Here is a 22,828-nt window from a genome sequence, read left to right as displayed (position 1 = left end):
GATTCGATGCAAAACCGAAAATGAAAAAGAAATGTATGTTAACAATATTATATTCTTTTTTATGACAAATTTCGGTTCAGTATAGAAAACTCAAAAGTAAAAATATGACACACTTTTTATTTAAATATACATAGAAAGAACTTTACATTTTTTGTAATATCAAATGTCCCAGCACATTTTTGCCACTTCTGTTTGTTATTATTGCGTGAACAATAATCAAATGGTTCAAAAACACAAGCCTAAAGAGGTCTCCTTTTTCCGCAAACGTATATTTATAAATTCAAACCAAACAACGTATACAGTACAATTATTTTTCTTGATAGCCATATCAAATTGCTTATCATCAGCTTGTCAGCAAATATAACAATTAATCGACTTAAGTGTACATATTTCGTCGAAAATTTATTTAGTAACAATCAGTCTTGAAAGTGTGCTTGCTTAATTATCAACAAAAAATTATACTATTTGTAGTGTTTGCGCGAATAAATTTTCGATAAGATTGCAAAATTCCTACAGAACGAATTTACGATTGTCGGGAAAATATTTGTTTGAAAAAATAAAAAAAATAAAACGGAAACTCTTAGAATATTACAAATAAAAAAATTAAGAAATAGTAGCGAGTAAAACGTAATTTCAAATATAAAACGTAAGTGCATTATTTTGAGATCTGAAAGTTGTTTTCAAAAATATAAATGGTCAAGTACAATTTGTGATTCATAATAAAAAATAATGAGCTCTATATATTTTTTCTTTCAATATAATTCTTCAAAGTAAAACATCAATAAAATTTGGTAGATATGTTAAGGAAATTAGTTTTTTTTATACATAGGTTAGAACTGATAAGTTCACTGAATTTGGGTTGTTTGGAATTTGTTTCATTTTGTTGGACTTTGAAAAGTTACACCAAGCTTAAGTTGTTGTGTTTCTGCAAGGCTGCTAACTTTACTTTTATTTATTGTAAAGGCCAAGGTTGTTTCAAATACAAAAATTAAATTTATTTAGCATAAATAAAGTTGTTGATATTATAGGTTCCAAAAACATAAGTTGAATTGATATTCATTTAATAACTTATTTTTTTTGTGTGAAATACTATATCTTAAACGGCGTTAGGTATTTTAAAAGAATCTTAATCCACAGATTTTTGGAAAAGGGTTTCCAAGAGAAAATATTGTAAAAGGTCTTTTTTTAGAGTTTAGAGATGAAAAGTTTCGTTTGTGAAAATATTCTTGAGAGTACTAATTTCCTTTACAACTAGAATTCCAAATTTGCTCTACTGACCTTGAACAAGATAAAGATAAAAGATGTCATTGGTTATGAAATAATATTGATTGAAATTTTGGATTAACAAGTTGTCTAGGAGTTTTAAAATGTAACAATTTGATTTAAAGATAATAATTAAGTATGTTTACTTTTAATTTTAGAATTAATCTTTGACTCATCGACAAATAGATTAGATTTGTCTGTTTAAATGACTTTTTTTACTGCTTCAAAAAATTAGTTGAGCTTATCAGATTAAAGTGTATTATTAACTTTTTTGTTTATGGGGTTTCAATCTAAAGTAGTATTTTAAAGATAAAATGATTCTATTCAATATAAGGTTTATAATAAGTTCATAATCTTATGAACTTACATTTTTCCTAAAAAGATAATGCACTTGCAAATATAAAACTTTTCAAGCAAACCAAATTGAAGAGAAGTTTTTTAAGAAATCTGCGTACAAATACTTACGTATACGCCTGAGTCCCCTCTTTAAGATATACACAAGAGCTTTTTAAACAAATAATTTAATAAATAAATACATTTTAATATCAAACTTTCGATGTTCTATAAATGCACCTTCATGAGTCCAGTGTGACTCCTCAAATTTCTGAATTTTTCTTGTAGCCGTGTATTATAGAGAAAGAAAAGTATCTTCGGACTGCAGACAATTTTCATACATGGCAGAAGTACCGACTTGATTTAAAAAATCAACAATACTTTTTTAAATAATATATGAAATTTAACAACCCAAATGCATATATATGTAAATACTTGATCAGTGATTTTGTTAATAAAAAAAACACATTTTAATTTGTTGCCATTTCAATATCCACATCCTTCCATGCTTTAAAAAAGCCTACACAAATTGTTAAACCCTAATTTACTTAATAAGATATATTTTCTCGTCTTTTCCGATATCTTTCTTGGAGAAGCTACATTTTGTTCTCTACAAAATTATATACATCTTAAGAGTCCTTTAAAGTAAAACTAATCCATTAAGGTCTTCACCAACAATTTCCGCAGTAAACAAAAGCTGTTTACAATGTTTTCCTTCTTTATAGAGAACACAAACCAGAGTTGCTCCTTCCTATCCTTAGATACGTACAGCATACACAGACACACTTATGTATATAAGTTAACAAAGAACAAAAAGTATCTGAGATTAAATGAGTGTTTCCCTTTTTGCCACCATCATCTGTGTTCCACAATTTGCTTTTGAAAATTGAATCCTCGTCAAAAGAGGTTTCAAGAAGTTTGAAGTGAACTGATGTGAAATTGTTTTCTGAACTGAAAACACTTTTGACGTTGTCACTTCCGCTTCAAAAGTGTATATATATCAATATTATATTATTCAAAAACTCTTTAAACAACCATAATATGAAAAACTTTATAAGTAATAAATTTAAATTGTGTTTTAACTTTGTTTTGCCCAATTTCAATTAAGGTAACAGTGGAGACGAGAATTATCAATTTGGTTTCCATTCCAGATTAATTTATATCAATAGAGTTTGCATATTTCACTGTAGCTATGACGACGACTGGTTCGGCCAGTGACGATAAATTTGCATAATTAAAAGCATACATCAATGACACGTCCTGTCATCATACCCAGCTGGCGAGCAAACATTAAAAAGATAACCAAACAGAAATACAAAAATGTGTATTTTCACCATATGCTCCCATTGCTTCCATAGAATGTGGTTACCGATTTAATTGAAAATGCATGAGTACGATTCTTCTGTCAATTTTGCAATATGTGTACATAAATTTCAAAGGATAAAGGATTGCTTCCTCTTCCTATCTGCACAATAATTGTTTATTTTGAATTGATTGGAAACCTCTTAATAGAAATAATTGATTTTCGTATTTAAATTGAAAATATGCATATATTTATCCAGGTGGCTTCAATGGTTGAACTTTTTAATTAAAGCGAGAAAGGCCTAGGAAATTTATATAATTTTAATTATTTAAGAAAATGTGGAAAAACTGCTGCAGCAATTAAATCGGTTTTTAGTTTATTTTACTCTCAAGATATTGGTTTTCGATTTTTAAACATTTTTTGTAGAACAATTCGATTTTTCTAAAAAGCTCGTCAGATTATAACGATGATTTGTTTTAAGTTTGACATTTTGTCGAATTGAAAATTTTTAAATTTCTCGACATTTCAATTTCCCTAGATTCTAAATAAAAGATTTTTAGAGACATGTACATATGTGTATACGAGTGTACGTACATACATTCGTATGCCCGTGCGTATGGGAAGCTTTGTCCATATCTCAAGAACCAGTAGCGATATCGGTTTCAAATAAATTTTTGTATGTAGATAATAATACTGAAAGATGCAGAAAAGAGAGAAAATTGAGTGGTTAGTTTTTTTTTAATAACAATTTAAAAAATTGATAATTTTGGTTATCCCAAAATATTTCACGCGCGAAAAACGCTAGCGGCTGAATTAAATTTTATATTATATATTGTGCCGTTATACCAAACTAGTATATTTTTGGAAAAATATCAATTAACGGTTTTTTTTGTAAATACAAAAATAGTAACTTTTACGAATATTTTTTTCGAACAAGCAATGATTTATCCTCAAAATAATTGCATGCAACGAGGAATAACGTTTTTGGTATACGGTGAGATTTGACAATTTTCTTAAAAAAATTAAAACCTTGAAAAACATTACTAAAACTTTGTAAAAATGGATTTTCGATTCAAATATCTTTTCAAGAATTAAAAATATTGGTTTCAAACTAATTTCATGTAATAGAAAATATTGTTTTCGAATTATAGTAGAATTATTATAAAAATCGAACAGTTAGTTTTTATATTGCATACAAATTAAAATTCACAAAAAATAAGGTGTTGAAATAGTTTGAAATTAGGTAAAAAAATGCTTAATATGGCTTTACAAATGTACTAAATCGTTAATATTTTAATATTTCATACCTTTTGTATACCAGGTGCAGGGTTTGATACAAAATTTCCAAAAATTTTGCGAGAAACTGTATGATTAAGGACAAAACATAATAACCCAATATTATCGTATAACCAACATGAATTGTACACACATTTATTTAAAAATAAATCAATCCTCGACCAATCTTCCTAAAAGCTATGGCATAACATTTTTTTTTATTGAACTCTTGAAAAGTATCTTTGTTTATTTTTCCTCATTAATATAATTCCATTTCATCTGAACTTTGGAAAAAACCTCTCGAAAAGGATATAAAATAAATTCTTTCAAACAAAAAGAATGAACGGAAGTTTTCCTCTTCCAATTTACCCGATTACAAAGGAAAATAATATAAATCAACGATTTGGCTATTTTCCTTGAAGAGAATGAATACAAAAACAAAATAAAAATACGTGCACGCCCGAGTGATCGAAAGTATTACAATAAAAGTAAAAAACAATTTTCTTTTTTCGAATGATTTGTATCTCTTCAAATTAACTTAATGTGCATAAATCACGAGTGTATTCTTCCAGATTGCGATGGCTGGGAAACATGCGGAAAATCAATTTTGTCTGGGATTTTATGTGTTTAATTTTATTTGTATGTGCATATATTATATAAAAATCAGATTAAGGTTTTTAAAGAACTTTTTTTGTTGCGAAAACAGAAAGAAGAAATAAAATTAAATAAATCTACTTAGTTGACTATTCTATGGTAAAATGTCATGCTTAGCATTTGTTTAAAAGAGGACTTTAAAATAAAAAGAAAATTGAATATTTTGTTGAAGTTGTTTTTAAACACCCAAGTTTGCTAGATAAATTTTTAAAAATACCAAATTTTATAATATCGTCAGATCAGCAGTAAAAATGTATGTGACAATATTGCCAGAAACATCATTATGAGCCATTGTCAAACGTTTAAAATTGTAAGATGCTAATGGTTAAACTATTTTGAGTTATGACACTGGCCTGTTGCACAATACTTTGTTAAGGGATTAAGATGTCCCAAATTCGAGTACTAAATCTTACGTAGTTTTTGGAAACTCTCATTAGTTATGATAGTCTTTATTTGAATCTATATAAAGCTTTCAGTTTGTTTTCAACATTATTTTTATATTGCTTAATATGTATATTTCAAAAACTTGAATGGTATAGAATTGGCTAAACAACAGGTTCGTGTCAAGTTCAAAATGTACTTTCATACCGTTTTGCCTTTTTCTGTATAAAATAATTTAGCAAAAACAGTTCAGCGTTTTTTTTTTATTCTTGTCAGACAAATGAAAGCTAACAGCTTTTAAATTTTTTTTTTGTTCGAATATTATATAAAATAATATAAATATTTCAAGTCAATATTAAAGACTTAATTTTGAAGCCGCCGCTAAACCCCAACCCACGAAACCCATTGGGAAAGTGCAATTTCAATGCCAATAAAAAACTTTGACGACCAGTGAATAATTCTTTTTGGCCCACTCAAAAAGATCCAGGTAAGAGCAGTTTTCGCGATAGTTTATCTTACTCATTTAAATTTTAAGTAAAAATCCATAATTTTTTCTATATAACATACCTATAAAACATCTGAAGCTAATAAATAATAGATTACTTTTAAAAGCAAACAATAAACAATTTGAAGTGTGTGGACAAATACTCATGTCACTCCAAAGTAGACTTATTGATCTATAAGAATATGTACACAAAATCTTTACATTGAAGCATTCGTACAAAAACATTTCCAGCGAAGGTTCATGTAAAGAAAGATAAATCCTAAGTGAAGTCAGGTGAAAAATTGGAATGCTTTGCAGGAAAATTTATTTAATTTTGTGTTGGTAGCGCGTAAAAATCGATACCAAGCAGAGTTTTAGTTTTATAAATCAATGTTATAAAAGCGTTAAGAAATAATATTAAGCTTTCATTAGTTATAATTAAAAATAATTAAATACATTGAAAAAAAGAGGCTGGGATGCGACCCACACTGATAACTTCCCATCCCGTCTGTCGATTTGTCTTGCTTAAAAGTTTGTCTTTATGTACTCGTATCAATTTTTACCAAATTTGCGTACTCTTTTTGTAGATTTTATTTTTTATATGAAAAAACGGACTGTTGGATTTTTATATTAAAATTACTGAATATCGAAAACAATATTTTTTGTGAAATAAAATAAGTTTCAAGCCAATATTTTTAAGTTTTGAAAAGCTGTTTGAGCCCAAAGTAAATTTTTACCAAGTAAAACTTGGTATTGTTTTATTTTAGAGTTTTATTTTTTGTAAAAAAAAACTGTCAATTCGATTTTTTAAAAATTTTACCAACAATATTTCTTATGAGATAAAATTACTTTAAAGCCAATACTTAAAATTTTTAAAGAGATATTTGAGTCGAAAATCAATTTTTACCAACTTTTATACATTTTTTTTAGGTTTTTTTTTTGTAAAAAAACTGTCAATTCGATTTTTTTCAAACTTTAATTGAATGTTGACAGCAAGATTTTTTGAAAGATAAAAGTAAATTAAAGCCAATATCTAAAAGTTTTGAAAAGATATTTGAGTCGAAAATCAATTTTTACCAACTTTTATAAATTATTTTTTTCAGGTTTTTATTTTTTGTAAAAAAACTATCAATTCGATTTTTTTCAAACTTTAATTGTATGTTGACAACAAGATTTTTTGAAAGTTAAAAGATAATTAAAGCCAATATCTCAAAGTTTTGAAAAGATATTTGAGTCAAAAATCAATTTTTACCAACTTTTATAAATTATTTTTTTTTAGGTTTTTAGTTTTTGTAAAGAAAACTATCAATCCGATTTTTTTCAAACTTTAATTGTATGTTGACAACAAGATTTTTTGAAAGATAAAAGATAATTAAAGCCAATATCTCAAAGTTTTGAAAAGATATTCGAGTCGAAAATCAATTTTTACCAACTTTTATAATTTTTTTTTTAGGTTTTTATTTTTTGTAAAAAAACTGTCAATTCGATTTTTTTCAAACTTAAACTGAATGTTGACAACAAGATTTTTTAAAAGATTAAAGTAAATAAAAGCCAATATTTCAAAGTTTTGAAAAAATATTTGAGTCGAAAATCAATTTTTACCAACTTTTATAATTTTTTTTTTTAGGTTTTAATTTTATGTAAAAAAACTGTCAATTCGATTTTTTTCAAACTTTAACTGAATGTTAACAACAAGATTTTTTGAAAGATAAAAGTAAATAAATGCCAATATCTCAAAGTTTTGAAAAGATATTTGAGTCAAAAATCAATTTTTACCAACTTTTATAAATTTTTTGTTTAGGTTTTTATTTTTTGTAAAAAAAACTGTCAATTCGATTTTTTTCAAACTTTAATTGTATGTTGACAACAAAATTTTTTGAAAGATAAAAGTAAATTAAAGCCAATATCTCAAAGTTTTGAAAAGATATTCGAGTCGAAAATCAATTTTTACCAACTTTTATAAATTTTTTTTTAGGTTTTTATTTTTTGTAAGAAAAACTGTCAATTCGATTTTTCTCAAAATTTTTCAGAATGTTGAAAACAATATTTCTTATAAGATAAAATAAAATTGAAGCCTTAATTTCAAGTTTTTGAAAAGATATTTGAATCGATATTCAATTTTTACGAACTTTGAATAATGTCTTTTTTTAGATTTTTATTTTTTATAAAAAAACTGTCAATTAGATTTTTCTCAAAATCTTATCAGATGTCAAAAACATTATTCTTCGTTGCACAAAATTGTTTTAGAGATAAAATCATATTTCAGTCGTAAAATTTTGGAGGTGACAAATTTTTTTTTTCAGTTTTATTGATTTAAAAAAAAAACCGTTATATTGATTTTTTTCAAAAAATATAACTTTTTGGTATCACGTTACAATCTATTATATAAAATTTAATTCAAGTCTTTAACGTTTTTGGTTCGTAAGATATTTAGGGTTAACCAAAATTTTCACCATTTTTTCAAACTGCTATAGTAAAAAAACCACCCACGCAATTTTCTTGAGAGCCCTTTCTGCATCTTTCTGCCTTATTATCTGTATAACAAAATTTATTTGAAGTCGATATCTCTTCTGGTTCTTGAGCTATGGACAACGAAAAAAACGTCGCGAACGTACGGACGTACGGACGTACGGACATACGGACGTACGGACGTACAAACGTACGTACACACGCACGCACAGACATCTTTCTAAAAATCTTTTATTTCGACTCTAGGGACCTTGAAACGTCGAGAAATGTCAAAATTTTCAATTTGACAAATCGGACCCATTACAATAACTTCCTATGGGAAGTTAAAAATTATTGTTTTTAATATTTGCTAAAATGTTTTTCTAACTAGAGAAGAGAATTTTTAGAAAATTGGTTAAAAATTAAATTGGAAGTTGGAAAATTTGATTAGGAGACACATTTTGGCAATGCTTCAACATTCTATTCAAGACCTAAACAATGGAGCTATCGAGGAATTGGTCATTGAAAATTATATGGTGCTGCAACGATTTTGTTTTTGTATTTGGTAATGGCATACCTTCCTTTTTCCAATAAAATAAACAAATATCTCCTTAAAAATACAGTTTTTTTTTGCGACATACAGGAGCTATGCGGCAAGTATTACATTTGTTCACATTTTCGAGCACGAGGTTTAAATCAAACTTCACATTGATGGTGGAGAAGTCGAAAGAAGTGGGTCCCACGATTCCGTTCGTCTGTCTATCATCCCTTCATTTGGTCGGTTAAGTTCTTCCGGGGCGGACCTGGGCCTCAACCAACCTGCGTCTCCAGCCAGCTCGGTCCCTAGCTAGCTGTCTCCAGTTTCGCACGCAAGGTTGGTTGAGGTCTTCACCCACCTGAGTGTACCACCTGAGTCGCGGTCTTCCTCTACTGCGCTGTCCTTCGGGATTGGATTCAAAGACCTTCTGGGCTAGAGCGTTGATGTCCATTAGCTCTACATGACCCAGCCATCTAAGCCGTTGTACTTTAATTCTGCTAACTATACAGTTCGTCGTTATATCTTCTCCTCCATTCTCCATCTATGCGTATGGGACCAAAAATCACCCGAAGAATTTTTCTCTCGAAGCATCCTAAGACGCTCTCATCTTTCTTTGACAGGGTACGTTCTTAATCGTCATTCTGCACAAACGGATAAGTTTGACAGGGATGCCAAAACTAGACATTGCTTTGTAGAGCTCTTCCCTATGGATGCTGTCGTACGCGGCTTTGAAATCGATAAAGAGATGGTGGGTATCGATTAGAAGCTCCTGGTGTTTTTCCAAGATCTGCCGTAGTGTGAAAATTTGGTCGAATGTGGACTTTCCTGGAAGCCATACTGATAAAGACCTATCAGGTTGCTGACGAACGGCTTCAGACGTTCATATAATACGGCAGAAAGCTTCTTATATGCAATGTTAAGGAGACTAATGCCTCTGTAGTTGGCGCAATTAAGAGGGTCTCCTTTTTTATATTTTAGGCAAACTATGCTGAGATTCCACTCATCAGGCGTGCTTTCTTCCGACCATATTTTGCAGATGAATTGGTGCATGCTCCCTACCAAGTCATCGCCTGCTGCTTTGAATAGTTCGATTGAGTTCACATTTTGAAATTAAGGATCTTAGCCCATTCATCTTAGGCGAATTTTTGTTTGGCAAAAATCGAAATATCTAATTGTCTCAAAAACGAACCAATAGATTTTTATTAATTTTTTTTCTTGAATTGGCTATTTTTAACAAAAAAAGAACATTTTTTTGTTTTACTCCAAACTTTTACACTGTCTCAATAATATTTGATGATCAAAAATTAAAATATTACTTTTCCGATTTAAAAAAAAATATTAAACATCTCTTTCAAAATTGGATATCTCAAAAAGGGTTTGTTTATTTTTTTCTGAAATTAAAATGTTTTACGTATATTAATAAGCTCTAAATAAATGCATACCAAAAACATTTTTAAACTGAAACTGAAAAATTGTATACATACAAAATTAATTTAAAAAACTGCTCTAACAATTTTCAAATACAAATTTGGAAATATTAAGGCTTTTTTTTAAGGAATGCAATGCCATTTAACTTCTCTTACAGGTACATTTTAAAATATATTAAATATTTGAAAAATCGTATGATTAATGCTGACGAAAAAATAAAACTTACTCTGTTCTATATTTTCATTAAAAGAAATATTCACCGTTAAATAAATACATATTTTACCATAAGTAGAAAATATAAAGATAAAAACAAAGTTTTATTTAGATCAACATGCTTTTGATAAACCGACTTCACAAGAGGGTGCTAAAAATGTTTAATTGCGAAATCATTTTCAAATCTTTAATCACACTTATGTTTATAGAAGTTTTTATTTATTAAACGATACAAAAAAAAAAAAAAAAAAAAAAAACAATAAAAAATATTAAATTTTAAGTGCACACCTATAATTTGTATCTTTTTTCTTTTCAGGTTATCCTGCATAAAACCCATCATAAGGTGAGTGAGTCTGCTAAGAGTATGTTGTTTAAAGTCGAAATGACTAAAAGCAATACATTATATTTAGAGAGTTGCACATCATGCACTGCACAGTAATTAAGCTTATAATTCTTTGTTTATGGTCATCAAAAGTCCGGTGTTTTTTAAGGCATAAACCCAAACATAAACCCATTAACCTTTTTTGTCATATGACACTTTTTTGTTTAATAATACAATAAATATTCGCGTATTGTTTTCTAGATGCATTTTCTCTACTGCACTGTTAATACGTAGCATTTTAAAATGATTATACAAAGCGTAAGTTCGAAATGTTAATTATAGTTTTTGTTTTCCAATGTGCAGTATGTACTTGCATAATGAGTTTAAATTATGGCTCTTCACAAAAACGTAAATCGCATGAAATATATTTTCTGAAGCCTAAAAATAATTCATCCATAAGGCGAAGGCAGCTTTTATAAATTGTAATAGAGAAAGAGACGTTTGACATTAACGTGTACTTAATGGGATTTTATACGCAGGTTTTATTAATACTCAGATAAATTTATCTGAACTTTGCGGTTGCAAATTACAACTTCCGAAAAAAAATATTTTTCTTATATGATATTGAAACATTGTGCAATTTTTAATGAAGTATGCACTCTTTGCAATTGCATGGGTTATTCTTTCGTGTTAAAAATGTATAAACAATATTGGGATAAAAGATAAAATAATTTAGTGAAAATAAAAACAAAGTGTTAAGTTATATTGTGTTGGTTGTGTATAGCTGTCATTATTTCGACATTTTAATAATTCCAAACGTGGCTGAGATGCTAATTTAGATACAAAAGCGAGACGAGGTAATGAAGCTAAAATAATGTTGTTGTTGTATTTTTTTATTTAAACACAAAGTTGTCACGAACTTTGTTGAATGATGTCTTATCAGGGAGCGGATACATTCCACAGGGTTCTGATCACACTTTGTATTCCTTTTTTTATTTTGCTCTAAGCTGAAATGAAAGCAGGTAAATATACAATATTTACACTCCGAGTCAGTCAGTTAAGTCAAAATTAAGTTTTGCAGAAAATAAATGGAGCTCTTAATTAAATTAACTTAGAATAGATATTACTAAATTGTAATGCATTCATAAAAAGAAATCAACAAAAACGTGGAACTTACGAGTATATTATATATATTAATATAATATGTGTCTTTATCTTTGTTCACGAAATGTTGTAACACGCATATTGTACAGTTTAAGTTTAAGCCTTACATTACTCCAGTATTTACCGTTACAAATCGTTTGTTTATCCGTGAGAATATGCTCATTTATAAAACATTAAACAGCCCCTTGTACTTCTGTAATTGATGCATTATTTTCTAAAAAGTCACGCACGAACAGACTGCTTTAACAAATATTATACATTATTTTAGAATAAATTACAAAGTAGATATATTTGTAGGGAAATAATACCTAGAAAAAAGCTTAAACAAAATTTATAAATTGTGTGAATATATGCATTGTTTTTATTTTTCTTCCTCTTTCACTAAGGGTGTTTAAACTTTTATTTATTATTTAACTTTTATATTTGATTTAGTTATTTTTTGAACCCTTTTTTGAACAGTCAAAATCGTCTCCGAGCTATTGCTTATTCATTTAATAAATATTTAATATAAAATAAAGTTATATTTTTTGGTTATTAAGAAACCAGTAAATCCATCAGGATCAATAAATTAAACATTTAAAGTAAGTTTGTATAGAATATTTCAAATAATAATGTTTAAAAATATTTTCTGCATTTTAAGATTTAAAAATGTACCTGCGAAGAAAATTTGTTTTCATAATTTTAATGTCATTTAAATTCTTATAAACACCTTAATTTTTCAAAATTTGTATGGGAAAACCGTTTGAGCCTTTTTTTTAAATTAATTTTTTATATTTTAATTTTATTATTTATGTTTAAAAATACTTTTAGAGTGCAGTTATTTAGAACATTTCAATTTTGTAAAAAAATAATGACCCATTTTCAAGGTATAAAATTTCGAAATTGTTTAATATTTAAAAAAAAATCAAAAAGGAAAACAATGACATTTGTGATTAATAAATACTATTGAGACATTATAAGAGCTTGTGTGGACAATTTTCTTGTATTGAAATAGGTTGATCAGTTCTGAATAAAACTTTAAAAAATTAAAATGTACGACTGGGTCGCACGAACTTGCTCCTGTATGCAAAGAGTCTGTTTTAAAAGTACCTATATAAGATTTAAAAATATCCCTGTAAAACAAGTTTGTCTTCAAAGATTTAAATGCCATTTGATTTGTCATGGCACGAGCGATTCATCCCAAGACATAACCCATTCTAGGACAAAACATGACGGAATTGAAAAAATGTAATCATACTTAACGAAAACAATTGTTTTTTGTATTTTACTAGTTCGTTCAAAGCTTTTTAGATAGATAGATAAAGACATGTTTATGATAATAATGAAGGAATGTTATTGGTAGGTAGAATAGAATAGAAAATACATATACTCGTTCTAACTCGTTTTTTTAACTTGTACTAAGTATTTATTCTTTTATATAGGCAAGGCAAGTTAAATGTGTGTGAAACAGAATACAAAGGTACCAATACAATACTTCTTGATAGACACTTTAAAATAAATTGTTGATTAAACATATCATATTCGTTAATCCAATGCAGTGGTGCTACATCATTAGTATTTACAATAGTTATCGTTATAAAAATACATAAATATGTCATTAATTTCGATAAAAGATAAAAATATTATTAAAATTTTGTCAAAATGATGCGCTCTTTCGAGCTCATGCATAGGATTTCATCTGGTGAGATGGGAGGCGGATACATTTAATACAGTTAAAATAATAAAAAAAAAAACTATCTTAAGATTTAAAATTTTACGTGAAAAATAAGTTTGTCTTCAAAAATTAAGATGCCATTTTATCAATCAACAAGGTCTTGATTTTTTAAATTTTTTTTTGAAAATCTTTAGAGCGTTTTTTTTAAATTAATTTTTTATTTATTTGCTTAAATATAAAATTTTTCAATTTTATTTTAAGCAGTTTTTTGGTAAGCAGTTATTTAGTTACTGTAAATATACGCTCGACATTTGAATTTCGTATAAAAAAAATATTGAAAGAAAAAATTCAGTATTTTTTTAAAAATCCAAACAATAAGAAACTACACTTTTGATAATCAAATATTGTTAAGGCAATATAAGAGCTTATTCAAAAAATATTATTGAAATCAGTTCATAAGTTGCTGAGAAAATTAAAAAACAAAATAACGGTTCTATGAGCGGTACTTTTTCTGAGCAGTACAAAAGTATGTGTTTCTTATTAAAAGCAGCTAAGTTAAGAAATAGCATTTTAGAGAAAATTAAAAAAAAAATCTATCGGTTTGTTTTTGAGAAAATTCGAATTTTCGTTTTTTGACCAAAAAATTGTATGGTGGCCACTATTAGTTTTGATCTTAAGAAATGAAAAAAAAAAACGCCTTACGCAAATTTGTTCATAACCTTAACTTTCAAGTTTGAACTTAGGCCATAGGAGCGTGGACAGACAGACAAAACAGAACGGAGGGAATCGCGGAACCCACTTTTTTCGACTTCTCTACCATCGTAATATAATGTTTGATTAAAATTCTAAGTTCGAAATTTTTTACGAATGCAAAACTTGATATAAAGTTCCTACACGTCGCAAGTAAAAATATGGGGATTACGCTTCTGGAGCAATACACAAATATGTATATGTATATACTCTTTTTATTAAAAGAAGCAACATTAGGAAGATTATAAATTAAGAGAAAATAAAAAAAAATCTATTGGTTTGTTCTGAGAAAATTATTTTAATTAATTATATTTATTTAAAAAAAATGAAAAAACACCTAACTGGAATCAGATTAAAATATTAAATTCCAGATTTGAAGTTAATTGACATAATGGTTTGAGCTGTAGGGGCAAGGACAGACGGAGGGAATCGAGAAACCCAATTTTTTTTCGAATTCTTTGCCATCGTAAAGCAATGTTTGATTAAAACCTTACGAATGCAAAACTTGCCACAAAGCTCCTATATATTAGCAAGTAAAACTCATGACTTTATAAAAAGTAAAATATTAGAAGTAACCTTTTAATGTCTTCTCATCAACCTTTAGTTATAAAAAGGCTTTAAAAGCCGAACATCGGCTTAGGGTTTAACGTTTCTAGGAACGTATCAGTTTAAAAAAATATATTTGTTTGTAAGCATTACAAAAACTCATATTCCTTTTTTGCATCAAACATAACAATAAACCTTATACTAATCATCTATAGCCCATTGTCACGGTCTGGTTTGCATATGACACTATATGAATTTTATTTATTTCTAAAGAATAGGCAACACCTGTCACAATTTGCATGGCCATAAAACAAAACTCCGCCCCATTTCCTAAACACTTTGGATTAAATTTAAATATAAATTATTATAAACTATACCTTTAGTCGCTTTTCAATGAAAATAATAACACTCGTGCAAATAATACTTTCTATCAATACAATAGCTTAATTGACGACCACCATCAATTGAGACCATATTTAAAAATGCAAATATTTGTATTATGCAAAAGAGAACAGGTGTGGTATTAATCATAATCTTTTCAGCGATCGCCTCCCTTTTCTATTTTAAGAGTTAAATTAAAACTTCAGGGTTACAAGTTCAAGTGCATCCTTTCTAAGATTTTAATTGGCCTAATAACAATACATTGAATATTCAATATCTATAAGTTGTAAGGTACATGGGTAAAAGCTTAGTTTAAAAGGAGTTAAATGTTTGTGTCCGTTCAAATACTTCATATTATTTTATTGGTTTTATTTTATTTCCTAAAAATGAACTTTTTCAAAATGTTGTAATTCATTTTCATTTCATTTAAATTTATTAATAACTATGGCTATATTTCTCATAGATACTTTCAATCTTTATAAATGTTAACAGGAAATATTTGTGTACGAAGTGCGGCGTGGAGATAATTTATTGAAAAATTAATTTCTTTTAAAATAAACAAAAAATAATTTTTCTACATAAATTAAATCTGTATATTGTCTGTAGGCGCCAGGTTCACGACTACAACTTATTCTTAACCGCAGCATACGATATTGCTGCAGATTCAAGTTCATGGTTTTGGAATGTAATTTTATTTTTGTCAGTTTCTGCTGCAACTTTTGTAGGTTGATTTTACAGGTTTTTAATGTAATTTGAACTTTTTTTGATATAAGTTTTATAAGCACCGTGTGTGGTACTTAATCATGATCGGAAAAAAATGTAAACATGACATAAAAGCAGATAATAAAATTACAATAATTGCAAGTCCTTGCGTTGGCAATAACTTTGATTGAATGGAATGCATTAGCCTTTCATTTCTTATACTTAAAAGTTGAAATAAAAAAGTGACTAACTTAGGTCAAAACAATTTTCTATGTCAATTTTGGTTAAGCAAAAATAAATTGTGTGTCATTGAAATTGGATTGGATAATTATTATTCTCCTTTTTAAACTTCCTTGTAATTTATAAAAAAATAATTAAAGCCCCTTTCCTTTTGATTTTGTACAAAACTACCCTTAATTCTCAAGCTTAAAAATATATACAAAAATATTAATTTAATTTGTTATACGTTTAACAGAGGAAGAAATAAAAGTCTCAGGCAGTCACTCGCATCCGTTGATAGAGTCTAAAAATTAATTATAGTTTCAAGTTTGCACCGGCCGACCGGCGGCGGCACTTCACAAAAAGCCACCTTCGATTGCAAAATACTTAACTATACAAAAAAAGTTATAGCTTCATTAATTATGCGAAGTCATTTATTTTATTTGAAACATTTTATTCTGTGTCACAACTATAATATAAACTAAACAAATATTGACTTAAAATGGTCAAATTTAGAAATAGTTGATTTAAAGAATTCGAAACATCATTAATTCCAACTATCTTAATTTTTTTTGAATGCTCAACCACCTCAAAATTAATAGGACCAGAAGTCGTTTGCACAATTATTTGGAAATCCTGTATTTGCAGTAATATTATTGTATAACAATTTTAAAGCCGTTAGTGTTATCTTTATGTCTCTTTTTATATTTTGGCTAATCAGTGTACCTGAATACAAGTTTGGTATACAATTACTTAACACAATATTTATGTATATATGTATTTATATTAGTTTGAGGCAGTATAGTGGATTAAAGTTGGTATCTCCCTATTAAGGAATGGCCACCTTAAATTTCCATGAACTAAAATGTCCTCCTATTTGATCCATAATTTGATTTTAAGGAGAAAACTTTTGAAGGATATTGTGTTGTACAGTATACAGTATACATTATACAGGAATCTTCTTCCTGAGTTACGCATGGTTTTAAAATAAGTATGTTACATTTGAGTAACATTGATCATAAAATTACGCCATTACTACAAATTCAAAAAAGGATTAAAATTGCTAAAATTCACCACAAAAATGGTGACTATTCTGAAGTCGCAGTTCAGAAACTTGGGAGAAAACATTCCTGACTATTTTATTTCTCGAATATATAACCTTTATGGCTGAAACACAAAAACACACTTCAGGTTCGGCTTTGCCTGACGTTTACGAGTTCAGCAATAAGAATTCAATGCATGCTATCCCAATGAAACTTTGACCTCACATTTCGTTTAACAATCTCAAGGAAAAGAACGTAATGTTACGTAATGTGATTCCATACGGAAGCTCTAGTTCGAATTTGCTGAACATTTGCTTTGTCTGACAGCTCAACAGCTGTAAAAAAGTCAACAAACAAAAAAACATTTGCTTTTCGAGGGATTCCCATTGGTTATTATAGACTATGTAGTAGGGTGGCTCGATTTTTTTTTTTTTTTAATTCAGGTTTTGGGCACTAACCAAAAGTTGCCTTTATATATCATGATGTCAGGTAAAAAAAAAAATTGAAAAAAATTGCGATCTTGTACTGCCCCAAAGTCATACAAAACTTCTCCTGAAACCAAAAAAAACTAGTAAAAAAAATAAATGTTCCTCAGAAATAAAACCATTTTTTATTACTTTGGTGACATTAAATTTTATTATGGATGGTAATTAAGAGCATTTTAAGTAACAAACAATAAAATATGAAGAAAAAAGTGTTAAAACTATGTTTAAAAAAAAAGCAAAAAGTTAAGAAAAAACTACAAAATTTTAAAATCTTTTTTAGAATTGAAAAATGGCATTTTTTTTCGGGATTCAATTCTTGTTCTTATAAAGCCATCACGCCTCATTGGACTACAGACAGCAGCTGAAGCTTCAGTCACAATTTTAACGCACCGTTCCGTCGCTTGAGTGTGGCAAGGGTAATCCTTTATGTACGGCATAATTAATGTTTCAATCAATTTGGGATCTTGGATACATTCATTAATATCTTCCAGACAAATGTTTTTTAATATAGGTGGATCACATAAAATATCCACATTCCAGTCGATTATGTCAATGTATTCCTGAGCATTAAAGTTAAATTTCGGCAAAACAAAAGACCGCACCGATGTTGATGATGTTCCAAGGTGCTCTCGCGCTTTTTTAATTCTTCTCAAAGCTAGAATTTGAATTACTTCCCTTTCGTCCGCAATCATTGATAGTAAAATATTTTCTGGGTGTCCGAAATAGCCATTTCTTTGAATAACGGGGTCAACAATCAATTTTAAATTTTCAGGCAGGTACCTTGTCAATATCATAGTTTTTTGTAGATGTCGAGCTCCATAAATGCACTGAGGTCTCGTTTTTATCTCAAACCATAATGGCGCATAGACCTGTATTATAAAATTGGCCAATAGTTGCAAATTTTCCGATGGTACCACAGTAGAAATATATAACCTTAATATTCGATTAGCAGTTGTAAGCCACCTTGAGTGAACGACTTTACCGGGATTTCTCTTTCTTAAACCGCCGCTACAAATCCCTGAACTGATAGCTTGGCAAATTTCAAACAGGTATCGTTGGTCAGTGCTGAGATCATGAGTATTTGATAATGCTGGAAGGTTACATTGGATAGCTTGAAATGACACTACCGGCAAATTCTCACAATCCTTCAGTTCATTTCCCAAAGTGCCTGTAAAGCTTCGTGGTCCAGTTGTTGTTCCATCAAGATGCTCAAATATGTGTCGAAGTATAAGTTCATTTGCATGCAACTGACATATGAACCATTGCAATGGTTTTCCGAGCTCTAGTTCCAAACGGCGGATAGCACCCCCTTTGGATCCCGTGTTTATAACTGTGCCATCACTTCCAATAACCACAAGTTTGGATTTATCAATCCCTTTTTCATCAAAGAACTCTTTTAATTTTGAACTAATGGTTTCAGCTTTTCCGTTTTTAAGAGAGATATGTCCTAAGTATTCCGATCCAGGTTCTTTAACTAAACTTAAATGCTCTTCAATAATAAGCTTCCTTCTTTTATCTATCATACTTAGAGTTTTATCTCTTCGTCCATCAAAATATATCCCAAACTGGAAATCTTGGAAAGACATCGACAAAGTTGATAAGGTTGCCCTTTCCTTCTCACGGGCACGTCTGATTTTGTGCCTATCTACAACGTTGGCAAAATTGTCCTGTGAAATCATTCCAACATCTTGCAAAGTCGCTGAAACAATTGCTGCAGCTGCCCTGTCTGAAATCCCAAATCTATCGAGAGTTTTCGCAACTGTAGATAAGTTCTCAATTTTCTGTGTGGTTAGATGTTCTGCACCGATTGGAGTTACAGATATTTCAAAAGAAGATTCCGGTGATGATCCTGATGACAAAGTTGAATTTGTATCTTGACGAGCAGGTGAGGGTGGTATTTCATCGTTTTGAATTTCCGATATGAAAGCTCTACTAGTTGACGGAGTTTGTTCCAAAACAGATTGCGATGCTGATGCAGATGGAATATTAACATTAGTGGCATGTTTTATAAGTGATGCATCATGTCTTCTTTTCCTTTGAAGGCATGCTGAAATCTGCTTTGTTACTTTGACATCAACATTGCTTATAACCATTTTTCGTTGCGTTCGTTGATCCATTAAAAATTCTCTTTCTCTTACTGGCACTTTGAATTGTTTTTCACACTGGCATGAATTCAAATCCTTACATTTGCATATCGCGATATCAAAAAGACAACGAGATTTTTCTTTAAAAATTTTAATGCGATTTTTGTAAGACTCTACGTCTTTTCTGGATTTGTAGGGTTTCAATAAGTTTCGGTATTTCTCATGATAACTTTTTATTTTACTCGAAACTGACCGCTGGTCTATTAACAGCTGGTATGGACGCAAACTCCCACAGTTGAATTAATTTTTCACTTATTACATCACATGTATTGGAAACCGAGTTCTTGAATTCTTTTGGTTTATTCCGACTAATCCACAAAAAACATAGAATAACATCTTCATATGTTGGAAGTACATTTTTTGGTAAGTCTCGACCAAAACCGAAAACTGGACACATCAAATCACTCCGTAAAACAGACATTTCTCTATATGAGGAAAATTAAGCACTTGTCGACGCAGAAAAAAAACACTTCTAAATGATATTGCTAGGTCTAATACAAAAACTTTTTTGTTTCAAGATATGGGTTCCGTCGGTTTATATTTAAAAAATGCTATAGGGAAGGGATGGCAATTTTCAAAAATTACGGTTTTCAGTTTTTTTCAGTTCTTTCGCTTTGTTACCCCTTCACTTTAACCTTCCAGTTTTAAGCGGACAGAAAAACCGTTTTTTTGAATAACCGGTTTTCGTTTCTTGTTCGAAACAAAATTCAGATACTGTTAGGCCTACTACATATACTTTTTGGATTAGAGATATGGAATGCCTTGCCTAGGTTTATATTTTTTAAATGCTATAGGGAAGAGATGGTGGTTTTTTCAGAATAACCAGTTTTCGGTTTCTTCGTCACTTCAATTTAACCTGCTGAAAAACCGGTTTTTGTATAACTGGGACCTGTAAATGTGAATGAAAGTGTTCGTGGTCGCAGTTACGTAAAAAACCGGTTTTTCAGCAGGTTAATCTAAGAAGAACAACTCAACAATTTCCCCTCCTCATATTCCTACCCCTACACTACAGTACCGAAATGGAGAAAAACATAACCAAACCAGTACACAAACACAGGCAGGTTATTTGAGAAAACAAAGACTTTGAATGTGAATAGAGCACAAACACAGCCAGATTGAGGGTCAACTGACCCCTTTGCTCCCCCCTCTCTTTCCCCTAGCAGACGCCTATGCGTTAGTCTGTTGATTTTTAAATACAGTTTTATATTTAACTTGTAAAATATAAGCAATTTTGTAAGCGATTTTATATAATTTTTTTTCTCTAGATTTTCCATATTTCGAAAATCTTTAAGGTCTTTGGGGCAGTATTTAAAATTGAAATTTTTTAAAAATATTTTGGATTCCTATTGAGAGGCTATTATGACACCTTTTATATATAGCCCGAACCCCATCAAACAAAAAAAAAAAAAATTCATACAATTTTTTTATCAATCGATCCACCCTACTATGTAACCTATATTCGCGATCGATTTAATTTTTTCGATCTTAAAACTCAATTTTTTTTTATTTTGAGAAAAAATAACAGCTGCTAATGACAGAAGTGCCATTTTAGAAATGTCATATTGGAAGTGTCATTCAAAGCAACCTCGAAGCAGGCCCATCGTAACGCAGTTGAAGCCGAACCTAAAACTTGTTTGTGTTTGAGCCATAAAGATGGAATTGGTAAATCATCGAGACATACATCGACCAGTTTGCACCTATTCGCACACTTGTAGCTGAATGTCCAATTTCAATGGAAAATTGTATGGAAAGGATATGTTGTTAATTGTTAATGACACGTCTTCATGTTTACAATAAAATAAACTTTTATTAAAATGAAGCCTCTTGATAGAAAACCCTACTTACAAAGTGTAGTCCTTACATATTGGATATACATATTCTTCTTACTTTCTGAACAAATTTATTTCATTTAATTTAATTAATCAGTTTTGTGAATCAGCCCTAACAAAGTTTATCACAAGTTACAAGCAATATATTTATACCATTTATATATGCACAAACTTCTTTTTTTTGCACCAGGTGGTGGTTTATCTTGATATAACTTAAATCCAAAAATATTCCGTTGGATTAATTTTGGGGGATTTTTGCTGAATCTATATATATCTTTATTGAAATTGGTCTCATTCAATCTTAAATTGTATTGATTTTATTTGGTTAACTTTTTGTATGGGGTCAAACAATAGATTTACTTGACCAAAAATAAATATCAATTTATACAAAATTGAATTTTTGTTGAGTCAAGAACAACGGTTCTATACCTATGTACTCGTATATGTAGGTACTAGGTTTATGAAAAAATAAAAAAGTATTTGAGAAGCTGGTTTTTTGTTTTCGAATTATTTTTTTTAAATTCTTTTTAGCGGTTAGTAATTAAATTTTGGTCAAAGTCACACCCTACAGTCTCCTTATAAATGCAAAATTAATTTCTTAAACTTGTTTCTCATTTTTATTTCTATATAATTTTGTTACCTTAAAGATTCCATGACGACGTTATTATTTAAATGGAATTATGATTTCTTAAATATGTGTTTGTTTTGATTTACAACATATTATTTATTTGCTCATAATTGTTTAATATGAAAACATAATATCTTTAAGATGAGTTATGTATGTTTATTTTGTAGGAAAATTGCGTGGTTAGACAAAATATTCGGTCTTGTATCAATAATGTTAAAAAATTTTAGTGAATAATAAATTCTGTACGTTCAAGAAAAGTGGTGTAAAACCACTATTAAACAGAAATTGGACGTGTTTTTCAATTTACTGGATAAATAATAGCTTTATATTGTCAAAGTGATTGTAGTTGAAAACATTTGTATTTGCAAAGGTAAAAATAAAAACACAATTTCTAAGCTACTATAAATAAAATGTAGTAACTTTTTCAATCATATGGAAGAGAATTTTTTAAATCAATGTCTTATATAAATGACATACATGTGTAAATTGTTAGTTTATAGTCAAATGTCAGTCGGTTAATTCCGGCTAAACACTTAGCTATACTTTAGCTAAACCGACTTGCCTACATTAAGAATATATTTAAATTTCAAACATTTCTGAATAATTCTGGTCACGAATGAGAACTTAACAACAATCACTTT

At 29.1% G+C, this 22,828-nt stretch overlaps 1 protein-coding gene across 4 annotated transcripts in view; it reads left to right on the top strand.

Annotated features, from left to right (window-relative positions):
- LOC129952127 (arylalkylamine N-acetyltransferase 1) overlaps window positions 1-22,828 on the top strand; it is a 50,573-nt gene that overhangs the window by 2,421 nt on the left and 25,324 nt on the right. Inside the window, exons 1-2 of one of the 4 annotated variants that reach the window (XM_056064573.1) lie at window positions 453-646; window positions 10,637-10,663. Coding sequence is in view for 1 of the 4 variants with exons in the window: in XM_056064571.1 (XP_055920546.1) it covers window positions 10,636-10,663 (28 nt within the window). In the remaining 3 variants the exon portion in view is untranslated. Of the gene's footprint in view, window positions 1-452; window positions 647-10,635; window positions 10,664-11,220; window positions 11,500-12,236; window positions 12,388-22,828 lie in introns of those variants that run through there. The other 3 variants (XM_056064571.1, XM_056064575.1, XM_056064572.1) reach the window with 3 other exon arrangements.

Source organism: Eupeodes corollae, chromosome 3 (genome assembly GCF_945859685.1).
Source record: "Eupeodes corollae chromosome 3, idEupCoro1.1, whole genome shotgun sequence".
In the NCBI taxonomy this organism is placed as follows: domain Eukaryota; kingdom Metazoa; phylum Arthropoda; class Insecta; order Diptera; family Syrphidae; genus Eupeodes; species Eupeodes corollae.
The sequence above is the reverse complement of the archived record's forward strand: the minus strand, read 5'-3'. Positions and strand labels throughout refer to the sequence as shown.